The 23,541-nt window shown below is 34.5% G+C and overlaps 1 protein-coding gene across 1 annotated transcript in view; it reads left to right on the plus strand.

The window, feature by feature from the left end:
• LOC146729580 (uncharacterized) overlaps positions 1-23,541 on the plus strand; it is a 108,801-nt gene that overhangs the window by 65,934 nt on the left and 19,326 nt on the right. The window contains exon 4 of the mRNA XM_085494838.1: positions 2,158-2,451. Coding sequence (XP_085350964.1) covers positions 2,158-2,451 — 294 coding nt within the window. The remainder of the gene's footprint in view (positions 1-2,157; positions 2,452-23,541) is intronic.

The raw sequence follows: 23,541 nt of genomic DNA on the forward strand, positions 1-23,541 counted from the left end.
GATCAGTTTCACAGATTGTCTATTGCATGATAAGGAACAAAACTTAGATTGATTTTATTATTTAATGGAAATCATCATTATTAATTTATATTCATTCCTTGAAGTGTTGTATTTTTGCAGATTTATAAAACTAATTGCTGCATATGTTGAAATTGCCTTTGGTTGTCGGAATATTGTGCACAATGTCTGTGTGTATTACAGCTCTTCACATTTCTCAAGGATCACTCATTTGATTTAGTGCTTGAGTGCTTTAAGATAATTTGTCAGTTTTCAGTTTAAATCTGTGAATTGTTAATTATATATTTTGTATATACGTGTAACATCCCACTCATGGGATAACTAGTTAATAAATTAATAAATGCTGCTCGGACTGATAAATAAGATATACCGGCATAATAGATAATAGATAATATTTGGTAATCTATTTTTAATAGTTACTTAAGACCAAATATTCTCTATTATGTATCAAAGAATAACTACTTTTAACATTGCTAATATATAATATAGAATAATTTGTATATAAATAATAAATGACTTGGGGTATCAGTTTTATTATTATTTCATATGGGTGTAATGATTTTAATACTTTGGATAAATAACAGCTTGATTTAATAATTTTTGAATATCAGACAGAGGTCACATTTATAAAATTTGTTTATTTTTAAAAATTTGTATTATAATATGCTATATACGAAAGCTTTTATGCGTTACCACCAAACAGTTCATTCAAAAAACAAATTCTGTTTACTGCAAGAAAAGACAAGTGATTTATTGGATAACCAAAATTCTGTGCATTGGTAAGTTGAGGGCCAGGCGGTCCATTGGAGAAATGAATTCTGTGGAATATGTGGAAACAACATAATTTCTAATTTTGTGCAAAAGGACCAAGGAAATTACAGATGTGATAAAAAAATTAACACAGATTTTTTGTGACATATTTGGTTAATTTATTTAATACTGTAAAAATGTATTTAAAAATTGAGAAAATAAATAAATGTTATTTTACATTCCTGCTACTGTATTTGCTTCATTAGAAGTGCATATAAAATCAAAAATCACATCTGTTATATGCTTGATCATAAAAAATTACTTATTTTAACTATAGAAACACCACTGTGATTTATATATATACTAAAAGAGCAAATACGATACATTCTGATTTTGTAATGGAAAATCAAATGTGTTGTAACACATTTAATTTTTGTATTACGTGTGATTTCTGTTGTCTGTTTTATTGCCACAAAAATTCACCCAATCTTAGTATTACCAATAAGAATTCCATTTTTGCAGGGAAACTTTTATCAGATATGTGGCTGGTAAAATGGCTTGCAAAAAAAATTGGTCATTGTTTTTTAATAACAAAAATGCTTTTTGAGAAATATAAATAAATTTGCCATAAGTTGTCTTTATATTTTTCTATTATTTTTTTTCTAAAAAAAATTTATAATAAATAAATAAATAAATCAATATTTTTCTCACTTGTAAACATAGTAATGGAAACATGCTAATGTTAGATTCTATAAAAGTTAGATTTTAGATGAAGAACATTCTTGTTGTGAAAAAGTTACTTTACCACATTCTTTTTTAAACATAAAATACCACTTCTGCTTACAAATAATTTAGTCTGTAATATTTGAAACATAACACTACATATCCATGCCTTGAGGTTATAATAATATCCCAGTACATGAATCAATTACAAAACAAGCTGACAGGCCAGATGAAATATGTATTATCTCATTTAGAAGATATCCCCACTGATGCTCTTTTGTTTTTTCACTGACTTCCCATCTAGGGTAAACTATGATAGCAATTTATGCATGAGAAATAATTGGATTGAATATCAGTTGTCTTAATTACTGCGTTAACCCGAGTGGCATTCAATATGGAATGATATATATCTTACTTACATGTATGAGATATATATGGTTTTAAATATCATTCTTATTATTTCGTGTCTGGTTAACATGGAAGCTATCAGACGTTCCTGCTTATTATATATAAAGTGTCTTTCTGCCTCAACTCGGTAAAATAATTCTAGCAAAATTTTGCATTTTCAGAATATACATTCAAAAAATGTATTAGAATTTGTTAATTTTGTGTATCAATTATTTTCATCATTTTTGTTTTGTTTTAATATTTTCTTTTTTGTTACAGTTCATACTAGGACAGTTTCGACCCACTAGTGAACACATAGATGCTGCATCCATCGGTGAAGTCATTGACTCTGTATTCACACCTCCTGTGCCTCCACCGCCATACTCTCCTCCGGAATATGGGGAAATCTCTGGTGATCCTATTATGGTAGAAGCAGGTGTCTTTGTTGAAGAAGTCGGTACAGATGCTGCTAATGCTCATGAACTGCCACCACCATATTGCATACTTGATGTCTCACCAGACAGCGCTTTTGAGCATCTTACATCAGAAGCATCACCTATGGAACCGTTACAGGTAAGCACAGCTGGTAATATATATTAATGAGGACTGTATGTGTGTGTACTGCATAGTGACAAAATGCCTAACTTCATCTCAACTAACAATTCACAGTTCTACAACATTTGAATATGATTGCTAGTCTGTCATTGTGCATTGTTCTTTGTGCTGTTTTTTATTCTGTGTAAATTGTTGTTCACTTGCTGATCAATGATATAAAATAAAGGACTCTTTCTTGTAGTATATTTAATTACAGACATATTAGATATCAAAAGTGTCCAATATTTCCTGGTAGCTGACAACAGCAACATGTTGGTTGTCAGATTTTTGTGATGAGCTGCTGCAATGCTATTGGCCAGAATTCTGTTCAAATTACACGTTACACATCACTTTTATAATTACTATTTTGCAGTAAGTAATGGGAAAGAAAAAATTTTCCTCTCGTCTGGCATAAATTCAGGATTATAACTTATGAGGGTGATTTACTAAATTGGATTTATTTTCAAGATAGATTGGATTTAGAAATATGTAATTTTAGCTTTGTGTTTAGCTCTGTGCTCAAGTTTCAGATCTTTCATTTTACTTAACACAAAGCTAGATACCCGGTATATGCTATTTTTTTTAAAAATGAATATGAATAATAATAAAACTCTTATACTATAGACTGCATTAACAATGACATGTTTGGTGAGACTATCAAGTCATTATCTACAATTGTGTGGTCTGAGTAGGTATTATAGCATTAAATCTATAGTGACCTTTTCCTTACACACTTTATGAAGGGTGAAGAATGTAGTGGACTTTAAAGGTCAAATTCAAGCTCAGTTTAACTGCTTTAACGTTTAGGCTGTTTAGTTGTAACCAATTGTGTATGACTATAATTGTTTTATTAAATTCATATAAATCACATGACTGGTGCCAACCAATCGCATAGTAGTATATGATTACCTAATATGAGCTTGTTTGTTTATATGCTAATTAAATATATATATCACATGATCCATGCCAATCAATCACATGTCAATATATGATTACCTAATATGAGCTTGTTTGTGTACATGCTAATTAAATATAAATCACATGATCCATGCCAACCAATCACATGTTAATATATGATTACCTAATATGAGCTTGTTTGTGTACATGCTAATTAAATATAAATCACATGATTTGTGCCAACCAATCACATGGTAGTTAATGATTGACAATCATAGTAATGCTCACTGCATCTGATGTTAATTATAGTGATGTGTTCAAAACAATAGGTACATGTCAGCTCATTTTCTTTTACATCCATTGCTAGAGGTGATTTCAAGAAGTAGTCACAGCTGTCAAAATGTTTATTACTTGTATGTGATTTACACCTATCCAATGACATAGTGTATGTATGTAATGTGACATGCTATTAAATAGATTTGGCTAGCCAGCTACTTTAGATACAGACATGTACCACTCATAGACCTCTTTGCATTCTACTATATTATCACTGCATTCCTTACCTGCTTGCGTCAAAATGTACAGAATTAAGGACAGGAGAGTTAAAAGATAAGATATTGTTGGGAAAATATCTAGTGTATATCGTCTTGCATTCAAACAAGCAGCATTCAGCTTTCTTTGTATTATGGTTAAAAAAAACATATTTAAAGTGTTTGTATGATATAGTTGACACTATTATTCAGCTTTTAAATGTCAGTATTTGGCATAATTAGTATAAAGTTACATCAGTGATTAAAAAATGTGTATTACAAATTTGTTTTAGGTTTAGACAAATAAAAAAAAAATTGTGTGAGAATTTTAAATTAAAATAAAATTGTTTTCCCTTGCATTGATTCTGGAAAGCAAATTGACCAGAGACTTTTAATTTTTGTTGAGGGTCTTTTTACCTGAATGGTACTTTGTAATTGTGGCTACCTACGTGGGAAGCAGCTCAAAATTGCACTTCACTCAAAGAATAAATGTTTTTTTGTCTAAGTTGGTACATGTATATTTAACTTTGCTTCTTATATCATACATCAGTCTGCTGTCTATTTTGTAACATCTTTTGTAAATGGTCACTATAGCAATGCATCATGGGATATAATATATTTCACAGTAAATAGTTGAATAAAATAGTAATAAAATATACATTATGCAATGTTAATAATTGGAGTATGATAAACAATAACAGTGCTGTTGCCATGGCGTCCAATATTTATATCTAATGTGAAGAAATGACATGAATAGGGATTTGAAAAAATAACTGAATTATAAAAATGACAATTATAGAAATGACATATGAACTGATGTACGCAAAATTTGTAATATCATAATTTATCACTTTTTGTTTATTTCATCACTTCTAAATGCATACATTTGAACATTTTATTTTTGTAATGATTTGTCATCTATAATTACCTAAAAACGAATGAAAAACAACAAATATAGTTCATTATAGATTCTGTGGTAACTGCAGTAATTATTTTTAACTGTACATGTATTCGCTATGCTGTTCCTTTTATCTCTATATTCTCTTTTTTTTCATATCCTACACAATTTGAAATTGGTTCATCCTAAAATTAGAAATTGATTCACTCCAGGTTTGAAACTAGGTTACCCCATCTGTGGAATTGGTTCACACCTAAGTTTGAAATTAGTTTACCCCTAAGTTTGGACTTAGTTCCCCCCCCCCAGGTTTGGACTTGGTTTATTCCTAAGTTTGGTATTAGTTCATCCCAAGTTTAGAATTGGTTTATCCCTAAGTTTAGAATTACTTCACCCCTGGTTTTGAATTGGTTCATCCTGTGTTTTAAATTGGTTCACCCCTAAGATTGGAATTGGTTTATCCTGTGTTTTAAATTGGTACATGTTCACCCCTTAAATTGGAATTGGTTCATCCCGTGTTTGAAATTGGTACATGTGCAACCCTAAGATTGGAATTGGTTCATCCCATGTTTTAAATTTGTTCACCCCTAAGATTGGAATTGGTTCATCCCATGTTTGAAAATTGTACATATACACCCCTAAGATTGGAATTGGTTCATCCCGTGTTTGAAATTGATACATGTACAACCCTTAGATTGGAATTGGTTCATCTCATGTTTTAAATTGGTACATGTACACCCCTGAGATTGGAATTAGTTCATCCCATGTTTGAAAGTGGTACACCCCTAAGTTTGGAATTGGTTCATCCCATGTTTGAAAATGGTACACCCCTGAGATTGGAATTGGTTCATCCCATGTTTGAAAATGATACATGTACACCCCAAAGTTTGAAATTGGTGCACCCCAAAGTATTGATCAATGGGAATATACATTTTAATAAAACTGCTGAATCAACTGTTTGGTGATAAATCACAACTCTGTTTTGTCTGGAGATTAAGCTGCCAAACCTTTATGAGTAGAGAGAAATGATTTACTGATTGGGACACAATATTATCAAGTGGACTACACAATGATATCCTTGTATTCTCACATTATAAATTGCTTCTAGTCTGTTTTTGCAATAACCTATATAATTGTTTCCGTTGGCCTGGTATCATCATGCTCTGGCATTGCATTGGTAATTTACATACTACTTGTATCTGCTAATATAATTTTACAACCATCTAAATTTAGTTTTTGTCAGTATATTTGTAATCAAACATGAAAATTAAAAGAGTTTGAGATATGGATTACTGATGATATAAAATAATTCAGCTCTTCTGCTGTCAACACAAGAACTTTATTACATTCCTTCACATGGTTTAGAACAGCAACATCCAAGGCATTTTGCGGCCCAGTGAAGCATACATGTATTGAGCCTTACCACTTGTGTAGACCGTTTCTATGCACAAAACGGTAGACAAGATGGCGACGCTTTCAATATTCCGGGTAACTGATGATGTATGTGATTGTTTTCAAAGGTTTGCATCACCTGAGAGACATGTATTAACAATTATAGCTATCACATATGAATATTCATGCACTGGCCACACACTACGAGAATTTACCCCCTTAACATCTCCTGTTTTGGGGCACAATGGCTTTATTCTAACAATAAATACATCTGTTGATTTGCTGCAGTGAGACCATCTATAAAACTGATCTCTCCAGGTGTACTCAGAAAATTATACTTGGTTTACAGAATTATTTGCTGTATAAAAGTCTGTGAAAACTGAAAAATTGTATTTGACAGGTTGCCTGTGAGAGTTGATTTACTGTACATTAATTCCAGATGTATTACCCACTCTGGCTTTGTGAAGCTATGGTTTACTTCTCACAATTGGCAACACACTGTCAGCAGTAGTGTCAGATGTTACACATCAAAGCAAGTGAAAGTATAAAATGCAGCCATTGACAAGTAGATTCTTGAACACTGTGAGATTACAATCTCCGATCACATATTGGATGTTTTAATTTCTTTACATTTCCAACGAAGTCATGCATTAAGCATACAAGATCGATCAATCAATCAATCACTTTATTTAACCTCAGAAAACATTGAAGTAGCACACAGGGTGCTAATACAGCTGAGGTCTTGCTTGAACAAGATCTCAGTTGGTAAAACATTAGATCATGAATAGTTGCTGACCTGAATCAGATGTACAGCTACAGATTAAAACTACAACTATTAACTAAATACTCAGAACTGCTCCTTGCTGGTCTGATTATGAACACCACCATCTGATTATGAACACCACCATCTGATTATGAACACCACCATCTGATTATGAACACCACCATCTGATTATGAACACCACCATCTGATTATGAACACCACCATCTGATTATGAACACCACCATCTGATTATGAACACCACCATCTGATTATGAACACCACTATCTGATTATGAACACCACCATCTGATTATGAACACCACCATCTGATTATGAACACCACTATCTGATTATGAACACCACCATCTGATTATGAATACCACTATCTGATTATGAACACCACCATCTGATTATGAAAAAAGATGGCCTCCACATAAAAGAAAGTATTAGGACAAAGAAAAAGTATACTAATGTACTGTGAATAAACTTTTGCTGATATGTTACTGTAGAATACTTTATTTTTGGTTGGAATTTATTTCCGCTATTTTCGCTGAAGGAATTATTCCTTGAAAATGAAATCCAGCATATATATATCTTTTTTCCTATGTTTTACATTCAACTCATCAAAAATCAGTGAAAATAAATTCCTCACAAAACATCCAAAACGCCTTTTCAGTGAAAATTAATTCCAGCTAAAATAAAGTATTTTACAGTACTTATTTGAACACCTGCAATTTGATTTCTGTTCTACACTGTAGAGGGGCAAGCCAGAAAACCGCACATCAGACATTTCAAGTTTATTTCGGACAGACTACATTGTAGTTCTTTGTGAAACCTCCAGGATTGAAGACTCCAGAGTTGACTGCATGCTCTATTTACACCTAGACTAGACATATTGTCAATACAATGTATATGTTCTTAGTTACAAACTAATGATTCATATTACGTAAATTACAATTGGTTTTTTCTGCTGAGATAAATATTTAAATACCTTTAATGTTGTGCATAAATGAGAACAATTGTAAAATCCACAGAGACCAATCATCAATATCCTTTTAGTTATTCATTTGAAGCAGGTGCAACTTGATATTCTATTCATAATCTATATCTCAGTTCATACCTCCAGACACCAAAGTGCTGTGCTCTGCATGTAATCAATCAACCCTTCACAAAGACAACTGACTTCAGTTTGATTGCTATGTCCACACTTACTGTGTTAGTCCGGGTTGAAATGATAACCAACTCTTTTATACCATGAGTATATGAATGCATGTGTGTGCATACATTTCCAATCAAATGTAGGAATGATGATGACTTGCTTCTGTTTTTCATTCATTTCCAAATATCTCTGCATATCCCAGTAAACACCACGATCAATGAAGTATATGGACATGTCAAATAATTTGGGTACACCTGGGTATGGCTGTTTAGGAACTTCTAAAAAGAAGAACATTTATTTACAAGGACTAAAATCTACAATCGACTTGCATTCATTCAGCTGTTACAAAAGTAAGTTTCATTAAGTAACACGATGAAGTAAATTAATTTAGTCACCCATCCCAAATTGATTTTCAAACAATTTTATATGTATCCCACCTAATTATATTAGCTGTCTTTATGTATGTTTTTCAATTTGGCTGAAAACATGACATTATGTGAACATCATTCTTAGCTCAGTGTAAACCTGCTTGCAGTGTGAACACATTGAATGGCCCAGAGTAAACCCACTTGTAGTATGAACACATTGACTGGCCCAGAGTAAACCTTTTTGAAGTGTGAACACATTGACTGGCCCAGAGTAATCCTTTTTGAAGTATGAACACATTAACTGGCCCAAAGTAAACCTTTTGGAAGTATGAACACTTTGACTGGTCCAGAGTAAACCTGATTGCAGTGTGAACACATTGACTGGCCCAGAGTAAACCTGTTTGCAGTGTCAAGACATTGGCTGACCCCAAAAACCTGTTTGCAGTGTCAAGACATTGGCTGACCCCAAAAACCTGTTTGCAGTGTGAACACATTGACTGGCCCTGAGTAAACCTATTTGCAGTATGAACACATTGACTGACCCGGAGTAAACCTATTTGCAGTATGAACACATTGACTGACCCAGAGTAAACCTGTTTGCAGTATGAACACATTGACTCACCCAGAGTAAATCTGTTTGAAGTATGAACACATTGACTCACCCAGAGTAAACCTGTTTGCAGTATGAACACATTGACTCATCCAGAGTAAACCTGTTTGCAGTATAAACACATTGACTGACCCAGAGTAAATCTGTTTGAAGTATGAACACATTGACTCACCCAGAGTAAACCTGTTTGCAGTATGAACACATTGACTCATCCGGAGTAAATCTGTTTGCAGTATGAACACATTGACTCATCCAGAGTAAACCTGTTTGCAGTATAAAAACATTGACTGACCCAGAGTAAACCTGTTTGCAGTATGAACACATTGACTCATCCAGAGTAAATCTGTTTGCAGTATATGAACACATTGACTCATCCAGAGTAAATCTGTTCGCAATATGAACACATTGACCGGTCCAGAGTAAATCTGTTTGCAGTATGAACACATTGACTCACCCAGAGTAAACCTGTTTGCAGTATGAACACATTGACTGGCCCAGAGTAAATCTGTTTGCAGTATGAACACATTGACTGCCCCAGAGATAAACCACTGGCAGTATGAACACATTGACTGACCCGGAGTAAACCCATTAGCAGTATGAAAACATTGACTGGCCCGGAGTAAACCTGTTTGTAGTGTGAACACATTGACTGGCCCAGAGTAAACCTGTTTGTAGTGTGAACACATTGACTGACCCAGAGTAAACCTGTTTGCAGTATGAACACATTGACTGCCCCAGAGATAATCCACTGGCAGTATGAACACATTGACTGACCCAGAGTAAACCCATTAGCAGTATGAACACATTGACTGGCCCGGAGTAAACCTGTTTGTAGTGTGAACACATTGACTGCCCCAGAGATAATCCACTGGCAGTATGAACACATTGACCAACTCAGAGTAAACCCATTAGCAGTATGAACACATTGACTGGTCCGGAGTAAACCTGTTTGTAGTGTGAACACATTGACTGGCCCAGAGTAAACCTGTTTGTAGTGTGAACACTGAATCCTTTAGATATTTGGTAAGTTGACAGAAATATGAACACTGAAATTAGGATTGAAATTCACAACAGTCAGAACTCAAGCCGGGCACTTTATTCAAATTTTGTGTACTAAGATTGTTTCAATTTGAGCCGCTATGAATAAGTTGACCCAAAATGAACCCAGTGTGTGTGTAAATACAAATTAACATAGCAATTGCAGCCATGCGTAAAGCTAACCCTTCCTCTGTTATAGCAACACCTGCCGCCGTTTCCACTCCACATATCTTTACTTGGCAGCCAATTCCACAACAGACACAGGTTGTTGATTTTCAGTCTGGATGTATTCTTGTCTGCGTTTATGCCATGGGGTAACCTGTGTGAGGCTTCTGTTCTTAGCCAATAGCAGCAGGTATGTGAATGTTGTATATGAATGAGTGGTTGAATTAATTTCCAGTTATCTTCTGAAATGTGCAATAATGCTGAAATAAGCCGTATGAATGTTTTTACTCCTGTCTAATGTCACATCAGTGTCGTTATTGTACTGGGATATTTGTAGGATTTGCAGGTAGTTGTCTTGATTTGTTCTTAGCAATACTCATATTTTTTAAAATCTCACATTAATTCCATTAGTATTTCCATTGGTACTTTGCATTGTTATCAATCATTTCACTTTTTCCATTCTCAAAATATTCAAAATTGTGACTAGAAATTTCTACTCATTAAATTTTAATATCTTTACTTTAATCTTTCCTATGATGAATGCATTGCCATATTATGGGTATGGATTTGTTTAGATTCTTATGCAACTATATTTTCAAATTAATAATCAGAAAGTACTAAAAATGACTAATAAATGTGATATAGTTCAACGATTATTGTTACATGTATAACACATAATGAGACATTGAAGTATGATCGATTCAGTTAGGGTAAGTACTACCAAACTACATCTATACTACCGGTAATCCCCCGTTTTCAAATCAATTTATAATGATCAAGATCAATGTTTAATGCAAAATTATAGAATTTTTTTTCTAGGATTTTCTTGTTTTGGAATAATTAAGAATTGCTTGTCAAATTTTAGTGTTGTGCATATTAAAATGTTGCCATTGAATGCAATCATAATGTAAAATGTCTATACATCCGTCACACATTACTTCTCAAATATGTTTTCAAAGATCTTATCTAAGACCGTATCAAATTGTGAGGTTTCCTCCATCAGACATTATGTGTATGTACTAGCTCACCGATTACTTAACAAATCTCATGTTTTAGTGACTTGAGTTTAAAGTTGAGTATTCCCAATTTGGCCATAATTCTGCATAATAAATTAACTTTTACTCAAGTCTCAAGTGATTAAGCAAAAATTTTCATGTTTGAAGAAAAATATTTATGCATTAAATTTTACCATTGTAGGGTTTACCAAAACCAGGAATATTTTTTGAAATTAAGATAGTGAAAAAATTTATCACAATATTTTGTTTCAAAAGTGATTCATAATTATTGGTTTGGACATGTGTCTTAAACTTTTCATTTTTTTCCCTCTGTACAATTTATATTTTTGGAGAAAAATGTAAAACCTTACACTTTTGTGGATCGGTTTCATAGGAATTAATGTTAAGCATTATTACACCAAAAAACAGTTTCCTAATATTTTGTAACAACCATGAGTATCCATTTTATAACTACATTCAACTTTAAGAGCTGATCAGAAGTCAACTGTTTTCATCATTCACAAATTTTAAACCCATATAAAAATTCATATAACTTTCCAAAACTTTTGATCAAGAATTGTAGCTAAGAGGAAATTAATTATGTTCATTCGGTTCAAAATTCTCAAAAAAAGAAATTGTTTTTGAGAAATAATGTTTATAAAAGACATTTCATAATTTAAGTTGATTGTAGACAGTTTTCAGTTGCCATAGTTTTATGTGTGAAATTTGATGTGTATTCAGAAACTTGTATATATAGACCAGAATTTACTTTATTTTGGATATGATAGTTACTGAATGTGAACATATAGCTGTGTAATTGAATTCAAGTAAAATAACACATTGAAATCAATGTTTGGTTGCATGTAGTTAATTAGTCTGCAAATTTGGTGGAAACTTATACATACATGTATATCATGATTTTGCTTTAATTCTGGACTTTATGTAGAAATGTCATTCATTGTAGATTTTCACCTGGTTTAATTGACGTCTGTCTGGCAAGTACTAGAGAATAGACATGGAATCTGTTAACTTTTCAACTCTCTTTGTACACCATTATCTAAGGAAGCTGATTGCTCCGTCTAGTCTGTGTAATTGCATCTCTTATATGTGGTTGCAAGAGCTATTGAGTCAGTCTGGAAAAATCACAAAATTTTGCACCGAGAAGTGAACATTCTATTGGGATACATGATTAGGGATTTGTATCTTTTACAAAATTATGTTTTAAATTTCCTCAGCTCTTATAAATCATAAACATATACATGTTGATAATATGGTGTCTCCAATTTGTATTTTTGTAGTCATGACAACTAACTATTTTGAAATAAATTAATTTACTATTTTTAGAATCTCATTTTCTATTAAAAACACTGCATGAGAGACACGTCATAAATTAAAAACATATGAAAATACAAACTCTGCTGTTTCCATGGAAACGGGTTACTAAGCTTCCCTGTGTTATTTATGTGTCTTATTCTACTCAGACTATCAAATTACCCGGTCTTTATATTTGTGTTGTATTGGCATTATCTGTTAAAACCACTCAATAGATTTATCTTTGCATCACCCCATGAGGTGTGTGAATCGTATTTTTCACAGTACGTCTATTCATTCCGTCAGTCCATGGTGGTCAGTACAGATGTTGTTACTTTGCTAAAATAAATTATATATGTTGACCTATTGACACTTTTAGGCAATCGTTTGCAAGCTTTAAAATTATTTCTTGAGTGTTATTTCTGAGTTGTTAATTATTCAAATGATATTGCAATGACCCCTGGGTAATTTGAGATGCAGGTAATTTATAGCGTCTGACACATGTATGATGTGTTCTGTAAAACATAAAATATTGAAAGCAATAAGTTGTCAAGATTAGATGATTTGAGGGTCTTTGGAGAGACTTGTTAAGTGAAATGTTACCTGCTACAAAATTATGTTTCCCTGTATTGTCTGCAATGCTCAACACTTTGAACCCTAGATTTTTTACTAAGGGCTGGCAAGTTTTGAAATGAGTTGAAGGCAGATTGTCTAGAGTAGCTAAGAGAGTTGTCATTTTGTATTTTCTGAAAGATGGGCAGGTTGAGGTCAATAAAGATATAACAAGCTTAGATCAGAAAAAAATATTTACCCCAGGAATATGTGTTTGATGTTTAGAATTATCAAGTTTATCAGTAAGGGGTTAACCATTTCAAATTCATGGGGGGTGACCAGTGCAATCTTATTCTGTATAATTTTATTTTTTTTGAACATGTCGTTATTATTTTTTGCAACACATTGCATGCGTTTTTTTTTTTTTTTCGGCAGTGTCTAGGTTGCAAATCCTATGACCACCCCACATGGTTTCAAATGATTGACCCTTGGTTGACAAACTCATCTGTGGCTTTTCTCTGCCATAATTCAATGCAGCTATTTTAGTGGTTTCAAAATATGGGTGTAATAAATACAGAAATACTGTGATGCTATTTCCTCTCTCATATTTGCATGTAATTAAACATGCAAACCTCAGCATGCATTAGATATACAGCATGCCATTGCAAAATTGGTATATTGTATTTCATAAACTGAAAAACCTGCTTTAAACTAAACCATATGTAGACTGCTGTCATTATTACATAGTGTACCAATGGCTATTTTTGGCAAGTGAGCAACTTGAAATAATTTGTATTTTAAAACAATAATTTAAAAAAAAACTATTATGAAAAATAATTCTTTTGTAAATTCCTGAAGGTGGTGTCATTGCAACTTGCGATTTTGTGATTTTTTTTTGAAATTGCTCATGGTTTCTAGTGGTTATGTTTGTGACTAATAATATTAATATTTATTAGCATACATGTATTATCTAAAGGCTATATCAGTATTCAAGAAAGAGATTGTGTTACTTATCATTTATCATTATGACTCTTGGGAAGTATTCCTAAATGCTTAGTGGTGCTACCAAGTCTGGGACAATAGCAACTCTGGCAAAACTGTTACTGTATTGAGAGAAACTTAATGTGGAATTAAAATGGGATGTTTGCGTACAAAATCTGCCGAGAAATATATTAAGAAATTGAGCCTGTAATCTGAGTTACATTTTTAGTCCCCGTTCGGACGCAGTCCGAAAACGGGGACTTATGTTTTGACCTCTGTGCGTGCGTCTGTGCGTCCGTGCGGACCTGTATCTTAGAAATGCCTGGACCAATCACAATCAAACTTCACACATACATCATGATATTATACATATGCACGTCAATTTGTTTTACAATCTGATTCAAGATGGCCGAATGGCGGCCATTTTGTGCTAAAAATCATCAAAATCAAGCGTTTTTCGGCTGTTTACAGATGGATTTTGTTCAAACTTGGTATATACATTAGACATTATAGGACCTTGATGCACATTATTTTGTTTTACAATCTGATTCAAGATGGCCGAATGGCGGCCATTTTGTGCTAAAAAATCCTAAAAATCAAGCATTTCTCTGCTGTTTACAGATGGATTTTATTCAAACTTGGTATATACATTAGACATTATGGGACCTTGATGCAAATAATTTTGTTTTTCAGATAAGATTCAAAATGGCCGACTGGCGGCCATTTTGTTTTAATGAATGTGGTTCTTGTGCCATATCTCTGACTTGCTTTCACTGATTATGTTCAAATTTTAAATATTCATTATACATCATGTCATAGATAGACAGATATATTGGTTTGACCATCCTATTCAAAATGGCCAAATGGTGGCCATTTTTGTGCTAAAAAATCGTCAAATATCAAGCATTTCTGGCATTTATGGATGGATTTCGTTCAAACTTGGTACACACATTAGACATTATGGGTTCCTGATGCACGTCATTTCATTTTTCAGATTGGATTCAAAATGGCTGACTGGCGGCCATTTTGTTTTAATGATTTGGCTTCTAGAGCCATATCTCTTAAATGCTTTGACTGATGATATTCAAATTTTATATATTCATTATACATCATGTTATATATATACATGTATTCAAAATGGCTGATTTTGAATGCTGTTCCAGAGCATTATCTCTCAATATGGACAAGTACTTGTTTGACGATCAGATACAAATGTCAATCATTTTAATGTTAAAAAATCATATTCCTGACATGGTTATATTCCAGCTATATTACTATAAACAAAATTATATATCTTAAATTTGATAACTAACGGGGACTGTGCCATGCATGGCTTGTCTTTCTTGATTCATTCTTGATTGCATCTCTAGTTTTATTCTCTTGTGTGTGAAGCACTCAATGGGAGTCTTTGCTGTTACTCTATCTATCAGTATATGTACATGTTTATGTATGTACATGTTTATGTATGTACATGTTTATACAATATACGTCCGTATTCATTGTATTGTATTTTGTAAAAGGCGTATTGTCAAGAGGAAAGATAAAATTGTTGCTCCTGTGTTCTGTTTCTATCCTGTGTGTGTATAAAAGATCCTGTTCTTTTCACCAACAACTGTTTTCATAGGACAACTGATACCGGTATAATATTCCTTTCAATAATTGTTGTGTTCCTCATTTTTGAGTCTTTAAATAGGCATGGTCTGTTGGCAAGGAATGATAATACAAGTATGTAATATGCATCTTCAATCTGATGAATACTAGCTAAATAAATAAAAAAAATTAAAAAATAATTCCAAGACCTGATTACCATAATTCTAGGTTTAACTCTATCCATAATAAAGCCTATTGGCATACAAAATTATGGATTTAATGAATTGAAATAGACAAGAGCAAATCAGCACAATTATGAAATGAATTTGATTATAGACGGAATGTCATGAATTGAGATAGGGTCAGTAATGGGGATATGATGTGATAGTGTCATACCTGTCATTCATTATTTTACTAAATCATGTTCTTAGCAAAATAGATGAGGAATGTAATGCTGTTTGAATTCGTAGATTATAGAGGTATTCTTTGACTTTATGCATAATATCAAGATTCATAGAATATATTAAGCATATTTGTTTAGTCTTAACTTATAATGCTAATTAAAAAAATTGATATGCATGCATTAAAGTGAAATTTTAAGGTGATATTCTGAAAGATTTAGATATTACAAAGGTCAAGTACTGCATTCATGTACTTTTTACACTGGTACATGTATACATGTAAGTATACCATAAATGCATTTATTCTATGTATTTCCAAGGCTGTAGAACTTATCACTGTTTATCTCTACATCACACGCAGTCACTATATATTGGGTCCAATCATCTCTTTTCTTAACATGTGTTTAATTGTAGATTTCAAAAATGCAACTATTGAATCTTTTCTGCAATTTTATGCATATAAATATTTCTGTATATACATTATATCATTGTATAATTAGCTAGTTATTAGGACTAATGGAGTATTTTTATATAGACTCAATGAAATATTCAAAAATCATTGCTTTTATATTCGCCATACAGATGAAATAATTCCAAATTTATTATAGATGAAATACATTTTATATAAAATGAACAAAGAATGTTTCAGAAAGATGAGTGATATCACACATAGCCACTCACACACAGACATACCTGCCATCCCTTATTAACATGCGCAATTACTTTTTCTTCCAATAAAATTTTCAGATTAGCGCTTATTATCAGGGGAAACAGTCAGTCCAAGGATTGTACCATGGGACATATTAATGATTGTTTATGATGCTGCACTCATCTTATCATGTGTTGCCCATTGTAGTTATACAAATTACTTAATTGATGTGCTCATAGGCCTTAAACTGTATTTTAAGGCTATGATATGCTCCATTGTATGTCTGTTATCGGTATATAACTTTTCCACCTAAGGTACATAACATGATAGCTTACCTACATAACTGTGCTTGCATACATGTTACTGTATAAAGTGCAAGAGTACCTATTTCAGTGGTGGTGCTGCATAAGATATTACATGTATGCATGTACTGTACTTTCTGAGTTACATTTACAGGATGTAATGAAAGTGTGCGAGTTTCAATGATCAATGTGTGTGTTTGTTATAATGGATTGGCTATTAGTCTCAAAGCTTTCCTCTAAGTTAATCACGAAATACACTTAAACTTACAAAAGTGTACACTTTATATAGTCAGCACATACATGTATATGTTCTGGTTTCTCTTTTTCTGTGGTTTAACACAGTGTTGAGGTTGTCCCATGTTTTCTAGTTTACCATTCCAATCCACTAGGCTACACAGGCAGTACATTCTGACAAGGTAGTCCCATATCTTCTGGTCCACCATTCCAATCCACTAAAATACACAGGCAGTACATTCTGACAAGGTAGTCCCATATCTTCTGGTCCACCATTCCAATCCACTAAGCCACACTGATAGTACATTCTGACAAAGTAGTCCCATATCTTCTGGTCCACCATTTCAATCCACTAAGCCACACTGATAGTACATTCTGACAAAGTAGTCCCATATCTTCTGGTCCACCATTTCAATCCACTAAGCCACACTGATAGTACATTCTGACAAAGTAGTCCCATATCTTCTGGTCCACCATTTCAATCCACTAAGCCACACTGGTGGTACATTCTGACAAAGTAGTCCCATATCTTCTGGTCCACCATTTCAATCCACTAAGCCACACTGGTAGTACATTCTGACAAAGTAGTCCCATATCTTCTGGTCCACCATTCCAATCTACCAAGCCACACTGGTAGTATATTCTGACAAGGTAGTCCCATATCTTCTGGTTCACCATTCTAATCCACTAAACCACACAGGTAGTACATTCTGACAAGGTAGTCCCATATCTTCTGGTCCACCATTCTAATCTACCAAGCCACACTGGTAGTATATTCTGACAAGGTAGTCCCATATCTTCTGGTTCACCATTCTAATCCACTAAGCCACACTGGTAGTACATTCTGACAAAGTAGTCCCATATCTTCTGGTCCACCATTCCAATCTACCAAGCCACACTGGTAGTATATTCTGACAAGGTAGTCCCATATCTTCTGGTTCACCATTCTAATCCACTAAACCACACTGGTAGTATATTCTGACAAGGTAGTCCCATATCTTCTGGTCCACCATTCCAATCCACTAAGCCACACTGATAGTGTATTCTGACAAAGTAGTCCCATATCTTCTGGTCCACCATTTCAATCCACTAAGCCACACTGATAGTACATTCTGACAAAGTAGTCCCATATCTTCTGGTCCACCATTTCAATCCACTAAGCCACACTGATAGTACATTCTGACAAAGTAGTCCCATATCTTCTGGTCCACCATTTCAATCCACTAAGCCACACTGGTAGTACATTCTGACAAAGTAGTCCCATATCTTCTGGTCCACCATTCCAATCCACTAAGCCACACTGGTAGTACATTCTGACAAGGTAGTCCCGTATCTTCTGGTCCACCATTCCAATCCACTAAGCCACACTGGTAGTACATTCTGACAAGGTAGTCCCGTATCTTCTGGTCCACCATTCCAATCCACTAAGCCACACTGGTGGTACATCCTGACAAGGTAGTCCCATATCTTCTGGTCCACCATTTCAATCTACCAAGCCACACAAGTAGTACATTCTGACAAGGTAGTCCCATATCTTCTGGTCCACCATTTCAATCTACCAAGCCACTCTGGTAGTACATCCTGACAAGGTAGTCCCATATCTTCTGGTCCACCATTTCAATCCACTAAGCCACACTGGTAGTACATTCTGACAAAGTAGTCCCATATCTTCTGGTCCACCATTTCAATCTACCAAGCCACACAAGTAGTACATTCTGACAAGGTAGTCCCATATCTTCTGGTCCACCATTTCAATCTACCAAGCCACACTGGTGGTACATTCTGACAAGGTAGTCCCATATCTTCTGGTCCACCATTCCAATCCACTAAGCCACACAAGTAGTACATTCTGACAAGGTAGTCCCATATCTTCTGGTTCACCATTCTAATCCACTAAACCACACAGGTAGTACATTCTGACAAGGTAGTCCCATATCTTCGGGTCCACCATTCCAATCCACTAAAATACACTGGTAGTACATTTTGACAAGGTAGTCCCATATCTTCTGGTCCACCATTTCAATCCACTAAGCCACACTGGTAGTATATTCTGACAAGGTAGTCCCATATCTTCTGGTCTACCATTCCAATCCACTAAAATACACTGGTAGTACATTCTGACAAGGTAGTCCCGTATCTTCTGGTCCACCATTCCAATCCACTAAGCCACACTGGTAGTACATTCTGACAAGGTAGTCCCATATCTTCTGGTCCACCATTCCAATCCACTAAGCCACACTGGTAGTACATTCTGACAAGGTAGTCCCATAACTTCTGGTCCACCATTCCAATCCACTAAGCCACACTGGTAGTACATTCTGACAAGGTAGTCCCATATCTTCTGGTCCACCATTTCAATCCACTAAGCCACACTGGTAGTGTATTCTGACAAGGTAGTCCCATATCTTCTGGTCCACCTTTCCAATCCACTAAGCCACACTGGTAGTACATTCTGACAAGGTAGTCCATATCTTCTGGTCCACCATTTCAATCCACTAAGCCACACTGGTGGTACATTCTGACAAAGTAGTCCAATATCTTCGGGTCCACCATTCCAATCCACTAAAATACACTGGTAGTACATTCTGACAAGGTAGTCCCATATCTTCTGGTCCACCATTTCAATCCACTAAGCCACACTGGTAGTGTATTCTGACAAGGTAGTCCCATATCTTCTGGTCCACCTTTCCAATCCACTTAGCCACACTGGTAGTACATTCTGACAAGGTAGTCCCATATCTTCTGGTCCACCATTTCAATCCACTAAGCCACACTGGTAGTATATTCTGACAAGGTAGTCCCATAACTTCTGGTCCACCATTCCAATCCACTAAGCCACACTGGTAGTACATTCTGACAAGGTAGTCCCATATCTTCTGGTCTACCATTTCAATCCACTAAGCCACACTGGTAGTATATTCTGACAAGGTAGTCCCATATCTTCTGGTTCACCATTCTAATCCACTAAACCACACAGGTAGTACATTCTGACAAGGTAGTCCCATATCTTCGGGTCCACCTTTTCAATCCACTAAGCCACACTGGCATTATATTCTGACAAGGTAGTCCCATATCTTCTGGTCTACCATTCCAATCCACTAAAATACACTGGTAGTACATTCTGACAAGGTAGTCCCGTATCTTCTGGTCCACCATTCCAATCCACTAAGCCACTCTGGTAGTACATTCTGACAAGGTAGTCCCATATCTTCTGGTCCACCATTCCAATCCACTAAGCCATACTGGTAGTACATTCTGACAAGGTAGTCCCATATCTTCTGGTCCACCATTCCAATCCACTAAGCCACACAAGTAGTACATTCTGACAAGGTAGTCCCATAACTTTCTGGTCCACCATTCCAATCCACTAAAATACACTGGTAGTACATTCTGACAAGGTAGTCCCGTATCTTCTGGTCTACCATTCCAATCCACTAAAATACACTGGTAGTACATCCTGACAAGGTAGTCCCATATCTTCTGGTCTACCATTCCAATCCACTAAAATACACTGGTAGTACATTCTGACAAGGTAGTCCCGTATCTTCTGGTCCACCATTCCAATCCACTAAGCCACACTGGTAGTACATTCTGACAAGGTAGTCCCATATCTTCTGGTCCACCATTCCAATCCACTAAAATACACTGGTAGTACATTCTGACAAGGTAGTCCCATATCTTCTGGTCCACCATTCTAATCCACTAAACCACACAGGTAGTACATTCTGACAAAGTAGTCCCATATCTCCTGGTCCACCATTCCAATCCACTAAACCATATAGCATTAATTGTTCACAGTGATGCAAGACATGCATGTTTATATTATTGCATATGACAAATGAAGTGCTTCTGATCCCAGGATGGCAATCTTCTCCACAGTGCCTGAATGTTAATTGATTAAAATTATTTCTAACATGATTGAGAGGTGGATTTTAATTTGATCTGAGGTGAATTATTAGACAGTTCGATAAGTAATCTGAGTAATACAGTAATTGTCCTAAATTCAATTTAAGGGTAATATATTATAGCATGTTCCCGAATGTAATTGCTTTCATTTTACAGGGTAGTATATTGGTGAAGGACACAAAGAATTGGCAGATTGATTCAGTAACATTGTGCGCAAGTTTGTATGGTGATTTGATGTGTTGCCATCAATATCTGTAATCTGTGCATCTCTTAGTTCACTCTGTTATGCTAGTTCATTGTTGATCTTTTTTCTGGCATGAACTGAGTGCTGTATTGTCAGGTTACATTTATATATATACCATTGTACCTTCATAACAGCTGTTGGTGCAGACAGACTAGCTGTCATTATATGTACAGTGAACATCACACTGTACATGTACGTGTACTCACTGGTTAGAATTATAGGCAAGTGGAAACCTGAAGTTTATGAAACTTATAGTACAGGTAACTCATAAATTAGAATGAATTATGGAAGTGATTGGTTGTCTGGCCATGATTTTTCTCGTTTGCATTTGTATTGATTTATTGGGGTAGGGTACAGTGCTAGCAGTGTAATGTACAACTCAAATTAACAAGTGGCTTATCATATCATACATAATTAATATCTGGCTGTTTTGGAAAAAAATGTATTTAACTGGATTTTATTTTGAAATTCATTGATTCATCCCTTCTTTGAAAATAAATTCAAAGGAAAATAATTCAAAAATAATATACATTATTATACATCTGTCACTGTAACGCCATAAGTTACAGCCTGCCGTAATTTTGTGGTATTTTGTGGGGTATTTTCATCCTACCATATTAGGAAACACGAATATGAAATGACTACATGCGTAAGCGTCCTCTAATAGTAAAGACAAACATGGCTGCCATCAAGGTTTGACGGGACTCCACATAAAGTTGTTCGCTGATTCTGTTCTAAACTTTTGGCATTCCCATGATGTATCCTTGGAAGGAAAAGATGTATAATAATAAGGTTATTACGAAGATACCTCAAAGTACAATGTATGCATTCAAACAGTACACCGTTGCATCGACCTCTGCTACGCATTGGTCGATTCTCCCGTTGTAATGTCTTTGTGCATACTTTGATGTATTCTCGTAATTACCTCATATTATTATTATACATTTGGCAGATGTGTTTGAAAGTCTTACGGATGCATTTGAGTATCTCACTTTTTTGATTGTGGTTTGATTGTGTTTATGTCGCTTACTTTAGATGTAGATGTGCTGTCAGCGTGTGATTGGAATAGAATCCTGTCACTAAACACAAATGTTTGCAAAACATTCTCTCTTATCTTTCATTAAATTATTACTACAAGCAGGGTAAAGATGTATAATAATATTTAATAAGGTAAACATGAGAATACCGCAATGTATGCACTCAGGCAGTGTGGTAATGTATTGACCTTTGCTATGTGTCAATCAATACAGTCACTGTACTGCCTTCATGCATACTTTGTGGTATTTTCGTTATAACTTCCAGTAAGCCATCATTGCAGACAATCAAAACTTATAATAAATTATAATTATCACAATTTTAGAGTAAACATTTTAAAATAATATTATTGCTGTGCCTACTTCATTGAATTATAACATCTGACTTTTACCACTCTTGTACTTGAAAGCCTACAGAGAAATCAACTTATAGTTCACTTCATTCATCTAATTTCTATGCTGTGTTTTATTTTAATACACAGGATTACAATTTCTGTGAACATTTGCTTGTTGTGATTTGTGTAAAAGCATTGATTCACAGTAATGAGCAAATTATAACAAAACACTTAATTTCCTGCATACTTGCAGTCCTTCAATACATGCTGTAACCACTTCAACTACAAACAATAGAAACTACTCTGAGTTTTATTATGCACCTAATTACAGTCGTCACGTTCCTACATAGTATATGCTGTATGATGTAATTATGCATGCCAAATGGTATTCTGTCCTCTAAGGTGGGTAGGGTTTGATGTCATGTGAACTGATGGTATTCTGTCATCCAAGGTGGGTAGGGTTTAATGCCCTTATTTTGATGAAAATCATTGTAATTTCTCTGTTATTATCTCTAAATTGGATATTAACTAAAAAAATTGACAGAATGTGAAAGAGCTTACAGAATTTGACCAACAAATATGAATTTGCATCAAAAATGATGTTTTTAGCAGTTGTCACTTTTTCTGGCTTATTCAAATTGTGCCTCTACAAGTAGATGGAATCACATCACTTTACATTTACTTAGGTTTGTGAGAATGTTTCACAAATTAATAGTTAA

This window comes from Saccoglossus kowalevskii, chromosome 21 (assembly GCF_978046115.1).
Source record: "Saccoglossus kowalevskii chromosome 21, keSacKowa6.1, whole genome shotgun sequence".
Taxonomy (NCBI): Eukaryota; Metazoa; Hemichordata; class Enteropneusta; family Harrimaniidae; genus Saccoglossus; species Saccoglossus kowalevskii.